At 42.9% G+C, this 22,507-nt stretch overlaps 1 protein-coding gene across 1 annotated transcript; it reads left to right on the top strand.

The window, feature by feature from the left end:
- The first annotated feature begins 6,229 nt into the window (after positions 1–6,229).
- LOC311148383 (E3 SUMO-protein ligase PIAS4-A-like) lies at positions 6,230–20,059 on the top strand. The gene is made up of 11 exons (XM_084185338.1): positions 6,230–6,308; positions 7,289–7,667; positions 9,556–9,640; positions 9,744–9,785; positions 13,143–13,233; positions 13,351–13,479; positions 13,680–13,785; positions 13,902–13,975; positions 14,171–14,331; positions 14,716–14,867; positions 15,026–20,059. Exons 1-11 carry the CDS (start codon positions 6,282–6,284, stop codon positions 15,286–15,288), a joined length of 1,509 nt encoding a protein of 502 aa, XP_084041464.1. The 5' UTR covers positions 6,230–6,281; the 3' UTR covers positions 15,289–20,059.
- The last annotated feature ends 2,448 nt before the right edge of the window (positions 20,060–22,507 follow it).

Here is a 22,507-nt window from a genome sequence, read left to right as displayed (position 1 = left end):
CGCACACACACACACACATGCACATGCACAATTGATGAACTGTACTACCCAGTGTACCAAATGTCTTCTCAGAACAGTCATCTGTATGGTACATTATTCTGTACAGATTTGTTACTATATGGTGCTTTATTTATTAATTTAAAAAGTTATAATTCAGTGTAAGCCTTTTCTCGTCTGACAGAAATCAGTGACACATTGCTGGGTGAGTTTTTTGTTTATTTATTTGAAATTGTGCAGATATATAAAATATTGCAATATGTTCATCAATATATTTACAATTAATTTTCTTCATATACAGAATTAATCAAATGCAATATACATGTATAATATTACAGTACAAATCTGGTGTATTACGTTTCAAACAATAAATAGTGCAATATCGTACTTTGGTGCTTTGGTACTCTTATTTGTGCCAGCCAGCCACAGATTTCACAATCATACTCAATACATCTCTCTCAGCCATCTGTCATACAAAGAACAGGCCAACATCCAACACGCATCCAATTCTATGTGGTTCTATTGAACCGGAGCGTGGTTGGGTGTCGTCTGGCCTGCAGGCTGGGCCAGCTCCAATACATCCTGGCTGAGAGGTAGGACAGAGGGTGGGCCGCGGAGAGAGGGTGGGCTGGGGGACAGCACCAGCACGACACCCCCCTGGGCCTATGGAGGGGGTAATAGGGTGTGTGCAGGGTGTAGGGGAGCTGTCCTGTCACCCTGCGGATCCTGCGGCGAGCCCGGCGCCGATGGTAGTCCCCATTGGAGAAGTCCTGGAAGTTAGCGGGGTGGATGGCCCAGAAATGGCCTTTACCATTGTCACTCCGACCAGCCTTCACAAAGCACTCATTCAGGGACAGGTTGTGTCTGACGCTGTTCCTCCAGTTCTTATCCTGTAGAACAACAATAAAGTTGACATATGAGACATGAAGTATAAAGGTGAGTAATGAATTAAGTGTTGTATGTGGCCCTGGAACAGAAACTGTTCAACATATCATCCTTGTCCTCATTTATTAGAAACCAATAATCGTTTTACCTCACGGCTGAATCCCCAGTATATGCATTGATACACTGTACTGAGAATATGGCAATTTGCCCTTGCTTTCATTTAATTGGTGCCAAGTTCATGTGAAGGGTCCACGGTGACCTTTGGTCAAGTTTGTTTGAGTTGGCTGCCAGACGAAACCACCACATTCACCTTGTCAAACTCCCCCAATCCTATGAGGTAAACCTGTTGTTACACCTGTTAAAGACCTAGTTTTAGTTTTTAGCCAGTTGCGGCTATCAACAGGTTTACCTATAGCCTTGAGATTACTTAGACCTTCCATGCAACAACAGGACCAGCCGAGCCAGGGTCCTGCATGCAGTAATTATACTTATTACTGAATCAGACCACCCTGTTTCAACAGTTCACAATAGGAATATAGTGAACATTTAAAATTATAGATATACTTTTTTCAAGCTCTTTATTTTCAGATGCTGCCTTTTGACTACAGTAGAGGATGTGTGTAATGTCCCAAATAGTACTTTAAGTTTTGGAAACTTTCCACACACTAGTCATTGCTTGATCAAAGAGCTTTGCAAAGGTTTTTCTCATGAGTATCTTGTCTACTGTTATTCAGTTAAATTGATAGGAATATCAGTAATTGGCTATTGACTATACAGGGAGTTGTCAATTTCAATTAAATTCAGTCCATATAAGAAGTGAGTTGAAATTGCATTTCAAGAATAGAAAAAATCTGCTTTCAAAATAAATTGCACTCTTTTCAATTATTGAATTGGAATTGGAATGTACTGTATCTCCTGAATTGAAATGAAACTGACCCCAACCCTAATTCAGACAAATTCTCAACTTGAAATGAACCCTGAAATGAATCACTTGGACATACCTTGCTCTTGAAGTAGGGGTAGTTATCCATGATCCACTGGTAGATGTCACACAGCAAGAGCTTCTTCTCCTCTGAAGCAAGTATGGCCATGGAGATAAGGGAGATGTAGGACTGGGAAGGCTTGTCCTGTGGGCTGTCTGTAGTGGTTGCCTCTTGGTCTTTTCCCCCTTTGATCTCCTCCTCCTCCTCATTCTCCTCCTCTGACCCCTCTTCTTCTTCTGGCCCCTTCTCAGGGCTCCCAAGTTTGATACGTTCCCTCTCTGAGAGGATGTCAGGACTCTGCCCCTCCAGTGGGCTATGAGGGGTCTGCTCCACTGGGGGATTAGTTTGCTCTTCTCTCATGCACTTACTGTCCTTGTTGTACAGCAGGTAGTCTATGGTGAAGCATATTCCCAAGCGCTCCCGGCCTCTGTTGCAGCTGCTTCTGTCCTCCATGGTCCTTCTTACACTTTTAAGGCAGTTACTAATACTTGCTATGTAGATTACCTATGCCCACCACAATAGGCAATTGTCAGCTTCTTTCACAGGTGTTTTTGTTTCTTTTTGTGTCTAGGACACTGCTGTGCTCTCCATCAGGTAGGATGCCTCTCTTCAATGTCCTTTGGGTAAGTAAGTTAATGACTGAAGTCTCTCTGGTCACAAGATCAAGTTAGGACAATTAAAAGGGATCGTCCCAACTTACTCTAATTGTTTGGTGACTCAAACTCAATGTGATGCCAAAGCTTGAATAGGTTTAGAACAATCTAATTTGTTAGACCAAATAGATCTGATAGAGAAAAAAACGGTATTTTTTAAAAATCTATGCAGTGTTACTCAACTGTATCTTGTGGACACTAGATCAGAATGGATCACAGTTGTGAGGGTACCACTATTTAAATGTCTGTGAATTTATCCTTCACAGTGAGAGGCAATAGAGACAGGAGAAGCGCAGGTAGGGGGTCTAATCGAGGCAGATTAATTTGATTAACCACAGCAAATCTTTGTAATTACGGGAGATTAAACACTCTGATTTAGTAGGACATGGTGTTCAGAGGGTGCTTCAGCAGCACCAAAAGGCATTTAAACAGCGTTATCCCTACTTAAATGGTTTTCGGACAGAGGATGCGCTGCATAGTGCGCATTATCAGAGTTGGGCTTACTGTAAGCCATTCTGTTAGAAAACAATAAATCATTTATCATAAATTATATGCTAAAATCAAACTACTTTTTTCCTGTTCGAACTTGCAGTGAAGCACAATGACAATAGCCAAGAGGCTAGACATACTAATTAAAACTATACTGAGTAGAACCACCTTGCTTGAGTTGATTTACTTAATCTAAATTCAATAATTTGGTTGCAGATGTTGAGTGCCGAATCAAGAGCAGAACTATCTCAACTTCATTATTTTACGATTATTCTACTATTTCTCGCATAGGTCTTGTCACGGTTGCGAGGTTCCAAACTGAATATGAAATGTTTAATTGTTCTATGTAAAAAGCTTTAATGCTGCTGACTATTTGTAACTATTATAACACCGACAAGTGTTGCACTTGTGCTATTCTAGTGTTAAACTACAATAGGCCTAGCCCTGTTCTCTGTATAGAAATGATGCTACTGCATTTTGTTCTGTACATCATCTTGCTATAAAATGTATTATACTCAATTATATTTCATTTCATTTGGTTAGAGAGCACACTCAAAGTGCTACTTTCCAGAAATGTCCCTAGTGTCAGTAATACAAAGCTAAGTTGTAGTACTGTTTTAGAACAAATTATCTCACACTGGCCAAGAATGAGAGGAATGAAGAACCACCAGTGGACTATATCACCCTCGTCTGTCTGAGTTGTGGAACTACTACTACAACCTGCCTGTACAGTCCCATCCAAATAGAATGAATGAGCCATGTGGTAAAATGTATCATTAATTCAAGCTAGAATCCTTAATGTAAAGAATAACAAAGCGGTTACATCCACCTATGTTTTGGTAAAAAGCTGAGGGATTGACCTGGAGAAATGTAACCACTCACAAATGTATAGACAGAGCTATGGATGCAAGCACTGACCATCCATGATATGAACATTTTGAGGCTATACAGCAGGGGTGTCAAACTCATTCCATGGAGGGCCTAGTGTCTGCAGGTTTTAGTTTTTTCTTTCAATTAAGACCTAGACAACCAGGTGAGGGGAGTTCTTTAATTAGTGACCATCATTCATCAGTCAAGTACAAGGGAGGAGCGAAACCCCACAGACATTCGGCCCTCCATGGAATGAGTTTGACACGTGCTATACAGTGGTTGTTTACAATTACATTGTTTACAAAGATTGGAGTAAAACAAGCTTGTAGGGTTCAGATGGAGTATGACAGTTTAACTAAGCTCATGAGGCATTTTTAAGTTATATTCTTCAAGAACCATGTATAATTAATGTATAAATCCATAAATTGATGTAGCAACTAAGGAGTCCAGCTTTAAATATAAATGATTCCGTAATATAAAATATTATAATACCAACATCATGTTGTAGCCTATCAACCAAACCCCACACTGTTTGATTATAATATGGAGGATATATTTTAAAGAACTGGAGGCATTGCAAGACACCGTTCCGTGAATATAATTTGTGCTTGAATTTGTGTGTGCAAACCAGATGTAGTTCTGTCCTTGAGCTGTTCTTGTCTATGAATGTTCTGTATTATGTCATGTTTCATGTTTTGTGTGGACCCCAGGAAGAGTAGCTGCTGCTTTCGCAACAGCTAATGGGGAACCTATTTCAATTGACTGAAATAGGTGTCAGTACTCATTTTCTGTGCCAGTGAGTTGACACACTGATGGTTTCGCAGAACTGATGGCTTCTATGGTTGTGGCTTGATGGAGTAGGCCTATTGCATTTTAGCTAAGCCTTACCATAACCCTTTTCCCAACCTTAACCTAATTTCCCTAACCTGGTACGTTAATTCTCCTAACCTGGTACTTTAATTCTCCTAACCTGCTACATTAACTCACCTAACCTGCTACTTTAATTATCCTAACCTGCTACGTTAATTCTCCATCTAGTCACAACGTAGAAGCCATCAGTCCAGAGAAACAGTGTCAGCACACCTGTGCTGTTTATATTTAGGTGCAGGAACTCTGCAATACTTTTGCACTAATATTCTGTAAGAGGTGCAGTAACTTAAGCAGTAGAACAATTGCGGTGCCGGTACTCAGTTCCGGTGAGCTCTTGCCACAGTCAAGCAAGCACTTGTGCAAACAGCAAAAAATAAAACACAGGGATGAAATGAAAGTAGGCCTACATAGAGCAGAGTTAGGCTACTATTTATTGTTCCAATTGTTTACTTAAGTTATGGCAAATTTGAGGTGAAAGTAAAATCATGCAAAGATGATATATGACAGTGTATATCATCTTTTAATTAGATTTTATGAATCAATTTTTAACCATTTCTGTTCTTCAGCGCAAATCAAGAAGTTTGGAAATCCAGAAATGGATTCAGGGCAGAGTGTGAAATCTGGATTTATTTAAGGCATTACATTTACATTTTAGTCATTTAGCAGACGCTCTTATCCAGAGCGACTTACAGTTAGAGTGCATACATTCTTTTTTTCATACTGGCCCCCCATGGGAATCGAACCCACAACCCTGGTGTTGCAAACGCCATGCTCTACCAACTGAGCTACATCCCTGCCGGCCATTCCCTCCCCTACCCTGGACGACGCTGGGCCAATTGTGCGCCGCCCCATGGGTCTCCCGGTCGCAGCCGGCTACGACAGAGCCTGGATTCGAACCAGGATCTCTAGTGGCACAGCTAGTACTGCGATGCAGTGACTGCTCTTATTCAATGCACTGCATTTTCAAATTGATAATCAAGTATAACCTCTTATCAGAACGTGACTTCAGTACGCAACATCTGTGTACTGCATTTTCACTTGGCTCCCTGTGATTATTTAGATTTTGTGTTAAAAATAGACAAAGCATTTATAGTTGATAGCTAATAGTTCATTGCAAATCCCGAAGTGGAGTTTTTCACTCAGACAGGAGTTGATTTGGCCATGTGCCTCTCCCCATTTAACAGGTCATGCTTTCCTCTTGTGTTGAATTTGAATTATTTCCACAATGCATATTCTCTTTGACTCGATAGTATAAAACTCAGCAACCCCCAACGTTCAGCTATTTGGAGGCTGGTTATGTTTTCTTATAATTGAGGCCTAACATAGAGGTGAGGCCTGTCTTTGAGTGTTTAAAAAAAAGTTGTACTGTCACTTTAAAATAATGCTGGCACGCCTACTTTCAACGCACTCCTTGAAACTCGTAATGTAGTTGCGCTGTGATTGGAAGCAGAGAATCGTCGACCAGCGACCCCTCTGCTCTCATTGGCGAAGGACTATCTTTCGGTTCTGGCTCTCGCGGGGCTGCTTTACGAAGATGGCGGCCGAACTGGTGGAAGCAATGGTAAGCAGAGCTCCGCTCGCCAGGGTTGATAGAAAAGGGGCTGCTGTAGTGTTGGAGATGGGCTGCTAGGCTAGGAAACTGTAAGGGTGTCTCATGAATACTGTCTAAAATGATTTAACTTCGCTACCTAGTGATGGTTGATTAATTGGTACATTGAAACTGGTTTCCCTGCGCTGCTAAGTGCGTCTAGCTAACAGCAGGGACATGGCAAATTAATGATGAGACCATAAAAACATTCGCCAGCAGGGAGTCGGCGTTTAATTGTATCATTCAATGTTTAAGCAAGATATTGCATTAAGCATTCAGTCCATCCACTGTCCATTTGACATGGATTTATTTTCAGTATTGGGGGGTGACAACAGAACAAGTGGAGTTAGCTTAGCTAGCTAGCTATGTAACCAATAGCCTAGCCTCTGTTGTCAGACAAGGCAATTGCTCAATGTCTCTGTCCCCCTATACATGCGTACTGTCTTAACAAAACAGCCAGCATGTCACTGTAAGCCTAACACACGAGCTGTAGAAATTAACTCAATTGATGAGATTGACTGATGTAGCTACCTAGCTAGCTTGTAAGATACATTTCCTAACTAAATAGCTAGCTACATGCATTGCTGGGTATTCGACTACACCGGTGTTGTATCCTACAGTAGTTAAAGAAGGGACCAGTCTAGGTTTTGCTTGCAGGAAATATATTATATGCATGGCGTTAGGAACAGAAAGGGGTCATGTTACTGAATTCTGGAGGGTATGGAGGGGAAATATTGCTCCAAGCAAATACTAACACGAATATTTCAACCGAGTTAAAAAATAAATAATCTGAGTGTACACTTTAAACAACTTTTTTAGACACCTGTGCACATCTCTTTGTGTAGTATAGGCTACCTTTCTTATTGGGACTTGCCTAGCTCAAGGAATCCAAAGATGGTCATTCAAAACCTCCCCTCTTCTTCCTATCTCTTTCTCCTTTGTCTTCCCTCCAGAACATGGTAAAGAATTTTCGGGTGTCTGACCTGCAGACGCTGCTGGCCTCCATGGGCCGCAGTAAAAGTGGTCTGAAGCAGGACCTGGTGGGACGGGCGCTGAGGCTGGTGCAAACAGAGTGCAGCCCAGAGCTACTGAAGAATGTGCGGCAGCTCTATGAGTCACGCTTCCCCAAGGCTTCGGGTTGGCTGGCTGCCCGGCGCCCGGAGGTGGTCCCGGTGGCCTACTCCTCCCTCAGCTCCTCGCCCACGGGCACACAGGGCGCAGACTACCTCAACGGCATCCCCAAGCTGTCCTCCACACCTGCAGCTGAGGTCAAGCTGGTGTCACTGCCCTTCTACCAAACTCTGGAGACACTGTTGCCGCCAACGGAGCTGAGTGAGTGATTTCTCTTCAGTGAGATGTAGAGATTTCAGGCTAGTCATGTCCTTGTATAGAGGCCCAAACGTTTTTACTGATCGACCTATAACTAAAGCTCAGCAGAATACTTCCTGGTCAGGTCTTATGGTCAGGAAAAACCCTGGCAACCGGGCCCTGGCACTACACATACAGTGCATGCGGAAAGTATTCAGACCCCTTGACTTTTTCCACATTTTGTTACATTACAGCCTTATTCTAAAATTGATTACAAATAATAATAATCCTCAATCTACACACAATACCCCATAATGACAAAGCAAAAAATGTTTTTTAGAAATTTATTAAATACAAAACCCCAGAAATATTACATTTACATAAGTATTCAGACCCTTTACTCAGTACTTTGTTGAAGCACCGTAGGCATCGATTACAGCCTCGAGTCTACTTGGGTATGAAGCTACAAGCTTGGCACACCTGTATTTGGAGAGTTTCACCCATTCTTCTCTGCAGATCCTCTCAAGCTCTGTCAGGTTGGATGGGGAGCATCGCTGCACAGCTATTTTCAGGTCTGTCCAGAGATGTTAGATCGGGTTCAAGTCCGGGCTCTGGCTGGGCCACTCAAGGACATTCAGAGACTTGTCCCGAAGCCACTCCTGCGTTGTCTTGGCTGTGTGCTTAGGGTCGTTGTCCTGTTGGAAGGTGAACATTTGCCCCCAGTCAGAGGTCCTGAGCGCTCTGGAGCAGGTTTTCATCAAGGATCTATCTGTACTTTGCGCCGTTCATCTTTCCCTCGATCCTAACTAGTCTCCCTGCCACTGAAAAACATCCCCATAGCATGATGGTGCCACCACCATGCTTCACCGTAGGGATGGTGCCAGGTTTCCTCCAGACGTGACGCTTGGCATTCAGGCCAAAGAGTTCAATCTTGGTTTCATCAGACCAGAGAATCTTGTTTCTCATGGTCTGAGTCCTTTAGGTCCCTTTTGGCAAACTCCAAGCGGGCTGTGATGTTATTTTTACTGAGTAGTGGCTTCCGTCTGGCCACTCTACCATAAAGGCATGATTGGTGGAGTGCTGCAGAGATGGTTGGCCTTCTGGAAGGTTCTCTCATCTCCACAAAGGAACTCTGGAGCTCTGTCAGAGGGGCCATCTGGTTCTTGGTCACCTCCCTGACCAAGGCCCTTCTCCCCCGATTGCTCAGTTTGGCCGGGCGGCCAGCTCTAGGAAGAGTCTTGGTGGTTCCAAATTTCTTCCATTTAAGAATGATGGAGGCCACTGTGTTGTTGGGGACCTTCAATGCTGCAGAAATGTTTTGGTACCCTTCCCCAGATCTGTGCCTCGACACAATCCTGTCTCGGGGCTTTACGGACAATTCCTTCGACCTCATGGCTTGGTTTTTGCTCGGACATGCACTGTCAACTGTGGGACCTTGTATAGACAGGTGTGTGCCTTTCCAAATCATGTCCAATCAATTGAATTTACCACAGGTGGACTCCAATCAAGTTGTAGAAACATCTCAAGGATGGTCAATGGAAACACAATGCACCTGAGCTCAATTTCGAGTCTCGTAGCAAAGGGTCTGAATACTTATGTCAATAAGGTATTTATATTTTATGTTTAATACATTTGCAAACATTTCTAAAAACCTGTTTTAGTTTTGTCATTATGGGGTATTGTGTGTAGATTGATGAGGACACAAATGTATTATCAATTTTAGAATAAGGCTGTAACGTAACAAAATGTGGAAAAAGTCAAGGGGTCTGAATCCTTCCCGAATGCACTTTAATGACAGAAACCTGCCATGGCATTACAATGAAAAATGCTAAGGACATTTTGGACATTACAAAGCATAGTGATGTTGTGCAATGTGTTTGATCTTCTTTTTTTTCTGCACCTGTCCTTGTAGTTGCCCAGAACAGTGAGAAACTGCAGGACAGTCAATGCGTATTTGAGTTAACACAGAGCCAAGCGGACCAAGTCAGAAACTCAACGTGAGTATAACACTTTTATTAAAAGTTAACTGTCTATTCTACTGCTTGTGACTTTTAATGAGCACTGAGGGTACCATCATTTTCCCCTCCCTTGTTGTTTCAGTGAGCTTCGACCAGGAATGAAGGCAATCCAGGTGGTCCTTAGGTGAGTTAAGAGTTCTCAACTGTTTTACACACAGCAGCACCCCAATCCCACTGTTAATATAATTGCATAGGTAGTTAGCATATTGCATATAGTTGATACATATATACATGTTAGGGACATACAGTTGATTTGCCCAATCAAGTATGCAGTTATAGCCTATGCTATATCAGTAGCTAGGTTTCCATCAATTTGTAAAAAGATTTTCATGCGAATATTTGTTTAAAATATGCATATTTTACCAGCAGTGGTCTATTTCCATCAAACTGTCTTCTTGTTAATTAAAAGCTGTGCGTAATGATGTATTGCACATAAAAAGCACTTTGTCGTATAACTTCTCATTTACCAAATAAAAAACAAGGACAGTGTGTTTCCATCCCATTTTTAACTGCCGTTGGTTTTGGCACAAAAAGTCTGCAACAAACAGAAAATGTGCCCACTGTTCTTAGCGTGTGCGCTCTAGCCAACAGATCGCAGATACAGAGCAGAGGGTAGGCTTCATGATGAGGTTATGGAGAAGAGCAAGATCATTTTTATTTGTCAATTGACAGCCAAGCATTGATCGTCATGTCACTAGCATCAAACTAAGACCCTCAATATTTACCGGAAAGGAGCATCAAGATCATCCCTGTGCACTTTCACAACCCTGTGAAGTTCATAACTATTTCATCTGTAGCCTAATAAACTGTGCAGTGTGCATGCTTTTCCAAGTCGTGGGAGAACCACACAACAAAGCATAGCGTGACTGCAATTTTACTTTGAGATGATGGTTATTCTATCAAAAATGTGCATCTTAGCATTTCTACTGCATTTGCAGCATGATAGAAGGATTACTGTTATACAGTGAGGGGTAAAAAGTATTTGATCCCCTGCTGATTTTGTACATTTGCCCACTGACAAAGAAATGATCAGTCTATAATTTTAATGGTAGGTTTATTTGAACAGTGAGAGACAGAATAACAACAAACAAATCCAGAAAAACGCATGTCAAAAATGTTATAAATTGATTTGCATTTTAATGAGGGAAATAAGTATTTGACCCCTCTGCAAAACATGACTTAGTACATGGTGGCAAAACCCTTGTTGGCAATCACAGAGGTCAGACGTTTCTTGTAGTTGGCCACCAGGTTTGCACACATCTCAGGAGGGATTTTGTCCCACTCCTCTTTGCAGATCTTCTTCAAGTCATTAAGGTTTTGAGGCTGACGTTTGGCAACTCGAACCTTCAGCTCCCTCCACAGATTTTCTATGGGATTAAGGTCTGGAGACTGGCTAGGCCACTCCAGGACCTTAATGTGCTTCTTCTTGAGCCACTCCTTTGTTGCCTTGGCCGTGTGTTTTGGGTCATTGTCATGCTGGAATACCCATCCATGACCCCTTTTCAATGCCCTGGCTGAGGGAAGGAGGTTCTCACACAATATTTGACGGTATATGGCCCGTCCATCGTCCCTTTGATGCGGTGAAGTTGTCCTGTCCCCTTAGCAGAAAAACACCCCCAAAGCATAATGTTTCCACCTCCATGTTTGACGGTGGGGATGGTGTTCTTGGGGTCATAGGCAGCATTCCTCCTCCTCCAAACACATTGAGTTGATGCCAAAGAGCTCCATTTTGGTTTCATCTGACCACAACACTTTCACCCAGTTCTCCTCTGAATCATTCAGATGTTCATTGGCAAACTTCAGACGGGCATGTATATGTGCTTTCTTGAGCAGGGGGGCCTTGCGGGCGCTGCAGGATTTCAGTCCTTCACGGCGTATTGTGTTACCAATTGTTTTCTTGGTGACTATGGTCCCAGCTGCCTTGAGATCATTGACAAGATCCTCCCATGTAGTTCTGGGATGATTCCTCACCGTTCTCATGATCATTGCAACTCCACGAGGTGAGATCTTGCATGGAGCCCCAGGCTGAGGGAGATTGACAGTTCTTTTGTGTTTCTTCCATTTGTGAATAATCGCACCAACTGTTGTCACCTTCTCACCAAGCTGCTTGGCGATGGTCTTGTAGCCCATTCCAGCCTTGTGTAGGTCTACAATCTTGTCCCTGACATCCTTGGAGAGCTCTTTGGTCTTGGCCATGGTGGAGAGTTTTGGAATCTGATTGATTGATTGCTTCTGTGGACAGGTGTCTTTTATACAGGTAACAAGCTGAGATTAGGAGCACTCCCTTTAAGAGTGTGCTCCTAATCTCAGCTCACTACCTGTATAAAATACACCTGGGAGCCAGAAATCTTTCTTATTGAGAGGGAGTCAAATACTTATTTCCCTCATTAAAATGCAAATCAATTTATAACATTTTTGTCATGCGTTTTTCTGGTTTTTGTTGTTGTTCTGTCTCTCACTGTTCAAATAAACCTACCATTAAAATTATAGACTGATCATTTCTTTGTCAGTGGGCAAACGTACAAAATCAGCAGGGGATCAAATACTTTTTTCACTCACTGTACTATTCCAGGTATTTCTTAAAGAGGTAGGGTTTCAAGTGTCTCCGGAAGGTGGTCAGTGACTCCGCTGTCCTGGCGTCGTGGGGGAGCTTGTTCCACCATTGGGGTGCCAGAGCAGCGAATAGCTTTGACTGGGCTGAGCGGGAACTGTGCTTCCGTAGAGGTAGGGGGGCTAGCAGGCCAGAGGTGGATGAACATAATGCCCTCGTTTGGGTGTAGGGTCTGATCGGAGCCTGAAGGTAAGGAGGTGCCGTTCCCCTCACAGCTCCGTAGGCAAGCACCATGGTCTTGTAGTAGATGCGAGCTTCAACTGGAAGCCAGTGGAGTGTGCGGAGGAGCGGGGTGACATGAGAGAACTTGGGAAGGTTGAACAGCAGACGGGCTGCAGCGTTCTGGATAAGTTGTAGGGGTTTAATGGCACAGGCAGGGAGCCCAGCCAACAGCGAGTTGCAGTAATCCAGACTGGAGATGACAAGTGCCTGGATTAGGACCTGTGCTGCTTTCTGTGTAAGGTAGGGTCGTACTCTGCGAATGTTGTAGAGCATGAACCTACAGGATCGGGCTTTGATGTTAGCAGAGAACGACTGGGTGTTGTCCAGGTTACGCCAAGGTTCTTTGCACTCTGTGAGGAGGACACAATGGAGTTGTCAACCGTGATGGCGAGATCATGGAGCGGGCAGTCCTTCCCCGGGAGGAAGAGCAGCTCAGTCTTGCCGAGGTTCAGCTTGAGGTGGTGATCCGACATCCACACTGATATGTCTGCCAGACATTGCAGAGATGCGATTCGCCACCTGGTTATCAGAAGGGGGAAAGGAGAAAATTAATTGTGTGTCGTCTGCGTAGCAATGATAGGAGAGACCATGTGAGGATATAACATAACCAATGATAACCTCCTATGCTGTTTCTATGATCCTTTACAGAATCTGTTACACAGACTCCATTGGTGTCCAGGAAGATCAGTACCCTCCCAATATTGCTGTCAAAGTCAACCAGTCTTACTGTCATGTACCAGTGAGTAGTCAAGATGGGGAATCCGATGCCATCAGGCATACAAACCAACTAACTAATCAGAAGAAAATGCCTAAGCCTATATCTTAGAGGCTTAACATGTCTATTTGTTCTGTACAGGGTTACTACCCTTCTAATAAGCCAGGTGTGGAGCCGCGTCGGCCCTGTCGCCCAGTCAACATCACACCCTGGTTACAGCTCTCCACTGCCACCAACCGGGTCACCGTCACATGGGGCAAATTTGGGAAGGTCAGTCTCTGGTTGACATTTTGTTCTGTTATTTTAAACCTCGCTGCTGTATTCCAAACTTGTTTTGATTCATTTCCATTACAAATATTTGAAATGGTGTGGTTTGTTTTCTGTAGCTGTTATACTGCTTAGAAAGCAGATATCTACTGCTTTCTAGTGTTCATTCCGCTCAGTGCTCACTCCTCTCATTCTGTGTGCAGCGCTACTCGGTGGCAGTGTATTTAGTGAGGGTCTTCACATCAGCAGAGCTCTTCAGCCAACTCAAACACTGCTCAGTGGAGAGTGCAGAACGCTGTCGTGAACGCAGTAAGTGGCCTCGACATTTTTCTCTTTCTCCCTGTTTTTCATGCTTCATGCATTTTAGTAACATTCACCGCATAATGCAGTGTGATGTTGAACTAGTTTCTCTCTGCTCTGTCCAGTCCAGGACAAGCTACGCTTTGATCCAGAGAGCGAGATCGCTACCACAGGGCTACGGGTGTCCCTCATCTGTCCTGTGAGTATCTGCGCTCACACCCTAATCCATATCCACCCAGTCATGCTTTGATTTCTTATTAGAGAGGAAGTCACAAACCTTTCAGTTGTTACTGACCAAAACATAGAAAAATCACAACACGACGAACAGGCTACAACCCACCATTTGTCTACAGATTAATACTAATGACATATCTCCCTTTCCTCCTCCTCTCAGCTGGTGAAGATGCGGATAGGCGTGCCGTGTCGGGTGCTCACCTGTGCCCACCTGCAGTGTTTTGACGCCATCTTCTTCCTGCAAATGAATGAGAAGAAGCCCACGTGGACCTGCCCTGTGTGTGACAAACAGGCTCCCTTTGAGCTGCTCACCATCGATGGGTAAGTAAGGCATGCTGAGGCTTGACACTTAACAGCAGCACCACTACCATTCACTCTGCAGGAATTTGAGAACCACGCTTCCTCTTTGCATGAGTCATTGCTTGTTCAACCTTGGAAACAAACATTTGCATTTTTGGAGCAATTTGTAGACTCCTGTTAACTTGCAATGGCCTACCTACACTGGGCTCCATTTTCAATACGGCTGTTGTCTCCCTGTTCTATTGTGGAACAGAGTAGAATAGTAGACCTAATCAAACCATTTCTACAAACTTCCTATCTAAGATTTGAGAGTTGATAATGAGTGTTGTGGGACACATCTGATCGATCCCTGCTTGTGTGTCCTGGTATGATATGTACTGACGGACTGTTTGTCTCATGTTCCAGGCTGGCATCTGAGATCTTAAAAGAGACCCATGAGGATATCGAGGAGATTGAATATCTGACTGACGGTTCATGGAGACCCATCCGAGATGAGAAGGAGAGGGACGGGGAGAGGGAACGGAGCAACACGCCTGACTACCCTGTTCTGGATATATGTAAGTGCATGTCAAATATTGCCTTTACAGCTGTTGCAAACGAACGTTTTGATTTCTAAAGTTAATTTAAGACGCCACGCTGCGTAGGTCATCTCTGTCTGTTTTGTAAAGAATGCTATTGGTTTGTAATAGTGTGTGAACCTGCTCCCTCCTCCCAGGTGTTCCTGAGGCGAATGGCCACTCCCCGGCCCACAGCAGCACCAGCCAAACGGGGAAGTCAGGAGCTGGGTCCACGGCGGGGGGGGCGGGAGGAGGAGTGGTGGTTGATCTGACTCTGGACTCTGAGGAGGAGGAGGAGGAGGAGGAGGAGGGGGGGGGAGGGGCTGGAGGAGACAGCGACGACACTGAGGACAGCCAGGACAGCCCCGCCCCCAAGAGGGGCCGATATGACTATGACAAGGACCTGGTAACAGCCTACTGACTGGCGGACTGACCCCACAGACTGGGAAAGAGGGTTGGGCTAGATTGGAGGACAGGAAATCATTAGTCCCTACTACATCCCCCGCCCGCCCTCTCTACTCTGGCATATATTCACACACACAGACACATACTGTCAACCTCTGGAGTGGTTAGGCTTCCTCAATACACCACTGGGAAAAAAACAGCTCCCTAACAATTGTGGCCCTCCCCCTCCCAGCATTCAAATCCTGTATCCTCCATCATAAAGACAATTGAAAAGAGTAACCTCCCAAACTATTCCCCCCCCCCCCCTCTCCATCTTGTACTTTGTATTTGACTTGAACTTAAGGCTCTCAAAGCCACAAGCATTTGGTGTTTGCGTCTCAGAATTTTGCCACTTTCTGTGATCGCAGGAAGTGGGAGATATGGAGCCTCCTCCGTATTTCAGTGGTAAGAGTTCAAAATAACTTATATGAAGAATTTGGGACACGAGCCACAGACTAGATTTTTCTGGAATATGATGGAATTGAACAACACCCCTACTTTTTCTTTCTGTTTAATTTATTCAGACAATGAAGACAAAAAATTTGCTCTAACAGTGTTTAAAAATGAGTTGTTTTTTTAAGTCCGATTTGAAAATCCCTAAAAACCTTTGGTTTGATACTACCCCCATTTTTATTTTGTCTTTAGATGCTGACAAACCTACCTCAGTCATACACAGCAAACTTACTTGACCAGAGAGAGTAGCACCTGAACTAAGGTTGCTATAGTATTTTAACAAGAGGGTCTACTTTTGTATTATTTTCTTTCGCTCACTCGCCTCACTTTTCCAAACAGTTTATGTATGGCCTTTCTAAGGAAAGGGTTCTGGGAAGCAGGGTCGTGTTCATTAAGGCAGACTTAGCAAAACATTTTTTTAATGGTTTGTAACGGAAAATGAGCATTTCTTATTGGACAAGTACAGTTGGTGCCTCCCTGTTTAACTCCATTAGGGCATTTTTGTTCCGATTTGTGCCTACTGAATACGACCCAGGAATGCTGTATCTTTGACAAGTTCTTGTATGTACTCCCCACTGCATGGAAATCTATGATTTTATTTGTTGGCTGAATTTTTTTATTTATTTTTATTATTTTTTTCACCTGTATGAATTCATATGACAAGCAATTGTCTTTGTGGCGCATTTGCAAAAACAAGCAGTTATCATTTGAGGTTTTGGAACATACTCTTTTCAGATTCTTCCCAATGTTCTGTTTTGCCAGTGTTGTTCATATTGATCAAGGAAACAAATGCAGGATGGATTCTTTTCACTTGCCTATTTAATGTCAGTTTTCAACAGTTGGATAGTCTAAAGACTGACTACTGCTCCATTCAATCTTCCCCTGATATCCTGAGAGCTTTGCAGGATTTTGAACTGGACTAGAGTTTTTCTTTTTGTTTTAAGTTTGCTGAGAATTTTTTACTGAACAAGGCTCTAACTAAAATAATGATCATGTCACAAATATTAGTATCCACACAAAACTGGTCAAAACCATGTTGAGGCAATTGTGCCAAAGCAGATTTGGGTCAGTTATCGCTTGTTGTTATGTCTGAGTTGGGTGCCTTTTTGTTTTGAGTTAAGATTGGTGGAGGCTGGAGCCCACAGTTGTTTGGCTAGTTGAGCTGGTCTACACAGGAAGGCCCAGTAAGTAAATACATTATTTGAGACCGTCATTAACTTTTTTCTTTTCCCTGGAGTGGAGGACTTGAAGAGGGATGTATCTTCAGATGTGGGATGGGATTAATTTGTGAGTGTCGACATCCTTTTTGACTTAATTTTCTTCGTCTTAAGTATTTTATTTATTGCTAATTGATTGCTTCACATCTTTGTTTTATTTGAATGGCAGTTTGTATTAAAATGTACATATGTGGCAATGGAGAGAGTGCTTTACCAGAGCCATTTATATATGGCTCTTATCTGTACATGTTTCCAGTAAGGGATAGCAGAACACTTACGAAGCTTGGACTTTTTGTGGCAGATTGAATGATTGAGGCTCAAAGCACTGCCATTGTTAGACAGGTTCCATTCCTTTTCCTCTGAGTAAACTTAGCAGTTCTAACCAATTACACATTCTGTCTCCTCCCAGTTCAATGATATTACCCTCAGAAATCAGCATTTATTATCACATACAGTGGGGGAAAAAAGTATTTAGTCAGCCACCAATTGTGCATGTTCTCCCACTTAAAAAGATGAGAGAGGCCTGTAATTTTCATCATAGGTACACGTAAACTATGACAGACAAATTGAGAAGAAAAAAATCCAGAAAATCACATTGTAGGATTTTTTATGAATTTATTTGCAAATTATGGTGGAAAATAAGTATTTGGTCACCTACAAACAAGCAAGATTTCTGGCTCTCACAGACCTGTAACTTCTTCTTTAAGAGGCTCCTCTGTCCTCCACGTGTTACCTATATTAATGGCAACTGTTTGAACTTGTTATCAGTATAAAAGACACCTGTCCACAACCTCAAACAGTCACACTCCAAACTCCACTATGGCCAAGACCAAAGAGCTGTCAAAGGACACCAGAAACAAAATTGTAGACCTGCACCAGGCTGGGAAGACTGAATCTGCAATAGGTAAGCAGCTTGGTTTGAAGAAATCAAGTGTGGGAGCAATTATTAGGAAATGGAAGACATACAAGACCACTGATAATCTCCCTCGATCTGGGGCTCCACGCAAGATCTCACCCCGTGGGGTCAAAATGATCACAAGAACGGTGAGCAAAAATCCTAGAACCACACGGGGGTACCTAGTGAATGACCTGCAGAGAGCTGGGACCAAAGTAACAAAGCCTACCATCAGTAACACACTACGCCGCCAGGGACTCAAATCCTGCAGTGCCAGACGTGTCCCCCTGCTTAAGCCAGTACATGTCCAGGCCCGTCTGAAGTTTGCTAGAGTGCATTTGGATGATCCAGAAGAGGATTGGGAGAATGTCATATGGTCAGATGAAACCAAAATAGAACTTTTTGGTAAAAACTCAACTCGTCGTGTTTGGAGGACAAAGAATGCTGAGTTGCATCCAAAGAACACCATACCTACTGTGAAGCATGGGGGTGGAAACATCATGCTTTGGGGCTGTTTTTCTGCAAAGGGACCAGGACGACTGATCCGTGTAAAGGAAAGAATGAATGGGGCCATGTATCGTGAGATTTTGAGTGAAAACCTCCTTCCATCAGCAAGGGCATTGAAGATGAAACGTGGCTGGGTCTTTCAGCATGACAATGATCCCAAACACACCGCCCGGGCAACGAAGGAGTGGCTTCGTAAGAAGCATTTCAAGGTCCTGGAGTGGCCTAGCCAGTCTACAGATCTCAACCCCATAGAAAATCTTTGGAGGGAATTGAAAGTCTGTGTTGCCCAGCGACAGCCCCAAAACATCACTGCTCTAGAGGAGATCTGCATGGAGGAATGGGCCAAAATACCAGCAACAGTGTGTGAAAACCTTGTGAAGACTTACAGAAAACGTTTGACCTGTGTCATTGCCAACAAAGGGTATATAACAAAGTATTGAGAAACTTTTGTTATTGACCAAATACTTATTTTCCACCATAATTTGCAAATAAATTCATTAAAAATCCTACAATGTGATTTTCTGGAGAAAAAAATTCTCAATTTGTCTGTCATAGTTGACGTGTACCTATGATTAAAATTACAGGCCTCTCATCTTTTTAAGTGGGAGAACTTGCACAATTGGTGGCTGACTAAATACTTTTTTCCCCCACTGTAGATCCTAGATAAATGTCCTCTCTACATCAGTAATAGCTGCTTCAGAGGAGCTTTTTCCACAGGCACGGTTAAAATTGTAATAAACAGTTAGTCTTTTGGGTATCAACAGTTGTTGAGAGAATTGGGCTACAGGGTTGATATGAGTTTAAATATCCTCTCACTTTTATTTACTTTCCTGGTCATTAGATTCCTCACCCCAGGATAGTCCCTGTTTTAAATCTGTACTGTAGAGATGGCATTTGTCTGTTTTTATAGAACTGTGTGTTCTGAATTCCTAAAATGTCTCAAATGGTATTGGTAATGCATGCATTTGACTAGCATATTGACATTCTGTGATCATCCTGAATTCAGACTTGCGTAGACATTGTGTCCAAGGTGTAGTAGTATACCTAATCTAATAATCAGGAGATGGTAACGACTGAGGAAATGTATGGGCTCTGGTCTTTATGTTCACCTGGTCTTCCAATTTTCTGCAGTACTCATGACATTTCCATATAGCTTGCAGATTGTTATACCGATTGGTGAGTCCTGTAAACATGGGAAACTCGCAATGATTGATGGCACTTCCTCAGTAAAAAAAAAAAAAAACGTAGCCGTGTCCCTGAATAGGACCGTCGTTGTACGATTTAATGCATTTACGCAAATGTTAATACATCTTGCAGAAATCCATCTTCAACGATCTAACAGAAATTACTTTACAGATTTAAATCACATTTGTGATTTTACAAGTGCAAAAGTGTAGAAGAACATCACTACGCCGATAACAGATTTCCTCAAGCTTTTTCATATCGTGGGCGAGAGAGGTGAAGTACATGTTGTTTCTAAGGAACTGAGCCAGTGAAACCTGGGTTAGGGGGCGGAGTGGGTTTTAGGCAAATGGAGCGTCAGGTCTTGATAGTGACAACCCTTTTTATTAAAATAATGCTTAAGGTACCATGGGCATTGGCTTGCAATCCATTATGTAAATGTTTTGTTTGTCTTTTTATATGTTTAATATTAAAAGACAATACAATTAAAATAATATTTTATTAAGCTTTGAATTGCCTCCAGTTGTTCCAAAAAATCACAAATACCAGTGTTGGAACTGATGCCACTTTAGGGGTAAGAGAGGTGGTTGAGGTGTAGATGGGTGTGATGTCCTGTACCTGATGCTGTGGCCTCTGACACATTTGGCTCCTGTTCAAAAAGAACTGTAAAATTCTAAATAATCGTAATCGAACACCTGCTATTGACGTGTGGAACTAATTTTAAAAAATGTTTTATCTAATTGTCTGCTAAGTAATTTAGCTTTAAAAGTATCTAACTGAAGTTCCTTCTGGAAAAAGTTATTCAAAACATTTAATCATGATCAAATTACTTTTGCTAGTTTCCCATAGGTAATCAAATTGTATTTGTCACATGCTTCGTAAACAACCGGTGTGGACTAACAGTGAAATGCTTACTTACGGGCCCTTCCCAACAATGCAGAGAGAAAGACAATAGAGAGATAATAGAATAGTAAAACACGTAATAATAAAAGTAATAATAGATACACAATGAGTAACGATAACTTGGCTATATACAGTACAAGGGGTACCGAGTCAATGTGCAGAGATATGAGGTAATTGAGGTAGATATGTACATATAACTAGGAATAAAGTGACAGATGGTAAACGGTAGCAGCAGCGTACGTGATGAATCAAAGTCAGTGCAAAAAGGGTCAATGCAGATAGTAGCTATTTTGTTTATTATTTAGCAGTCTTATGGTTTGGGGGTAGAAGCTGTTCAGTGTCCTGTTGGTTCCAGACTTGTGTGTCGTTACCGCTTGTCGTGCAGTAGCAGAGAGAATCGTTGACCATGTTTAGGGCCTTCCTCTGACACGGCCTGGTATAGAGGTCCTGGATGGCAGGTAGCTCTGACCCTGTGATGTAATGGGCCGTACGCACTACCCGCTATAGCTCTGTGCGGTCGGATGCCAAGCAGTTCCCATACCAAGTGGTGATGCAGCCAGTCAAGAGGCTATCAATGGTGCAGTTGTATAAACTTTTGAGGATATGAGGGCCCATGCCAAATCTTTTCAGCCTCCTGTGGGTGAGAGGCGTTGTCTTGCCCTCACGACTGTGTTGGTGTGTTTGGACCATGATAGATCCTTAGTGATATGGACACTGAGGAACTTGAAGCGCTCAATTCGCTCCACTTCAGCCTTGTATATGTGAATGGGGGCATGCACGGCCCTCCGTTTCCTGTAGTCCACGATCAGCTCCTTTGTCTTGCTGACATTGCGGAAGAGGTTGTTGTTCTGGCAGTAGACTGACAGGTTTCTGACCTCCCTATAGGCTTTCTTATTGTCTGTAATCAGGCCTACCACCCTTGTTTCATCTGCAAACGTAATGATGGTGCTGGAGTCGTGCCCGGCCACGAAGTCGTGGGTGAACAGGGAGTACAGGAGGGGATTAAGCATGCACCCCTGAGGGGCCCCTGTGTTGAGGGTCAGTGTGGCGGATGTGTTGTTGCCTACTCTCACCACTTGGGGGTGTCCCGTCAGAAAGTCCAGGATCCAGTTGCAGAGGGAGGTGTTCAGTCCCAGGGTCCATAGCTTAGTGATGAGCTTGGAGGGCACTATGGTGTTGAACGCTAACTGAAGATTTCCCTCCTAAATGTAATCCTTAAGAGTCTATTGATGCACCCATCTAAGTAACATAATAAAAACATCCCCATCAAAATCTGTCAGTTTAAGCAAGAGATATGTTTTTTTGCATGGGCTGCATCTCAATCCACCGCATCCACCTATGTTGGCCTTCCACATCTGCGGTGGAAGGTGGCCGAGCTACAGCGGTGTTTGTCAGACCATGAGACATCCAGAAAATCAGTCTTCTCATGAAAACGTCTGTAGCATCCGAACCATTCGGGCTACAAACTAATATTACCCCACTATGGAAAGGGAAGTTTCTCACAAACACAATGTTCTCCGTTTTGCTTTAAGACCCCCCACAAGTGTCACAGGACTCGTGTGAAGGTAACCGGTACCATTTTTTATTATGGAAGTATGGAGGTCGTTTTGTGTCCATTAAACAATATTTCCTTAGCTTTCTTATATCTCCTAGATATAGGAAAGACACTTCAAAACCTTATTCTCTGATTTTTATTTATTTTTTACTGCATATTTTGCCATTTTATGAATGTGTTTTTCAGTGCGCTTCTATGGGCTATAGTAGTCAAATTAAAATATTTTATCAAAACAAATTGTATATAAACTCAGCAAAAAACGAAACGTCCTCTCACTGTCAACTGCGTTTATTTCAGCAAACTTAACATGTGTAAATATTTGTATGAACATAACAGGATTCAACAACTGAGACATAAACTGAACAAGTTCCACAGACATGTGACTAACATAAATTGAATAATGTGTCCCTGAACAAAGGGGGGGGGGGGGTCAAAAGTAACAGTCAGTATCTGGTGTGGCCACCAGCTGCATTAAGTACTGCAG

Source organism: Coregonus lavaretus, assembly GCF_964263955.1.
Source record: "Coregonus lavaretus genome assembly, chromosome: 21".
NCBI classification, from domain to species: Eukaryota; Metazoa; Chordata; class Actinopteri; order Salmoniformes; family Salmonidae; genus Coregonus; species Coregonus lavaretus.
The sequence above is the reverse complement of the archived record's forward strand: the minus strand, read 5'-3'. Positions and strand labels throughout refer to the sequence as shown.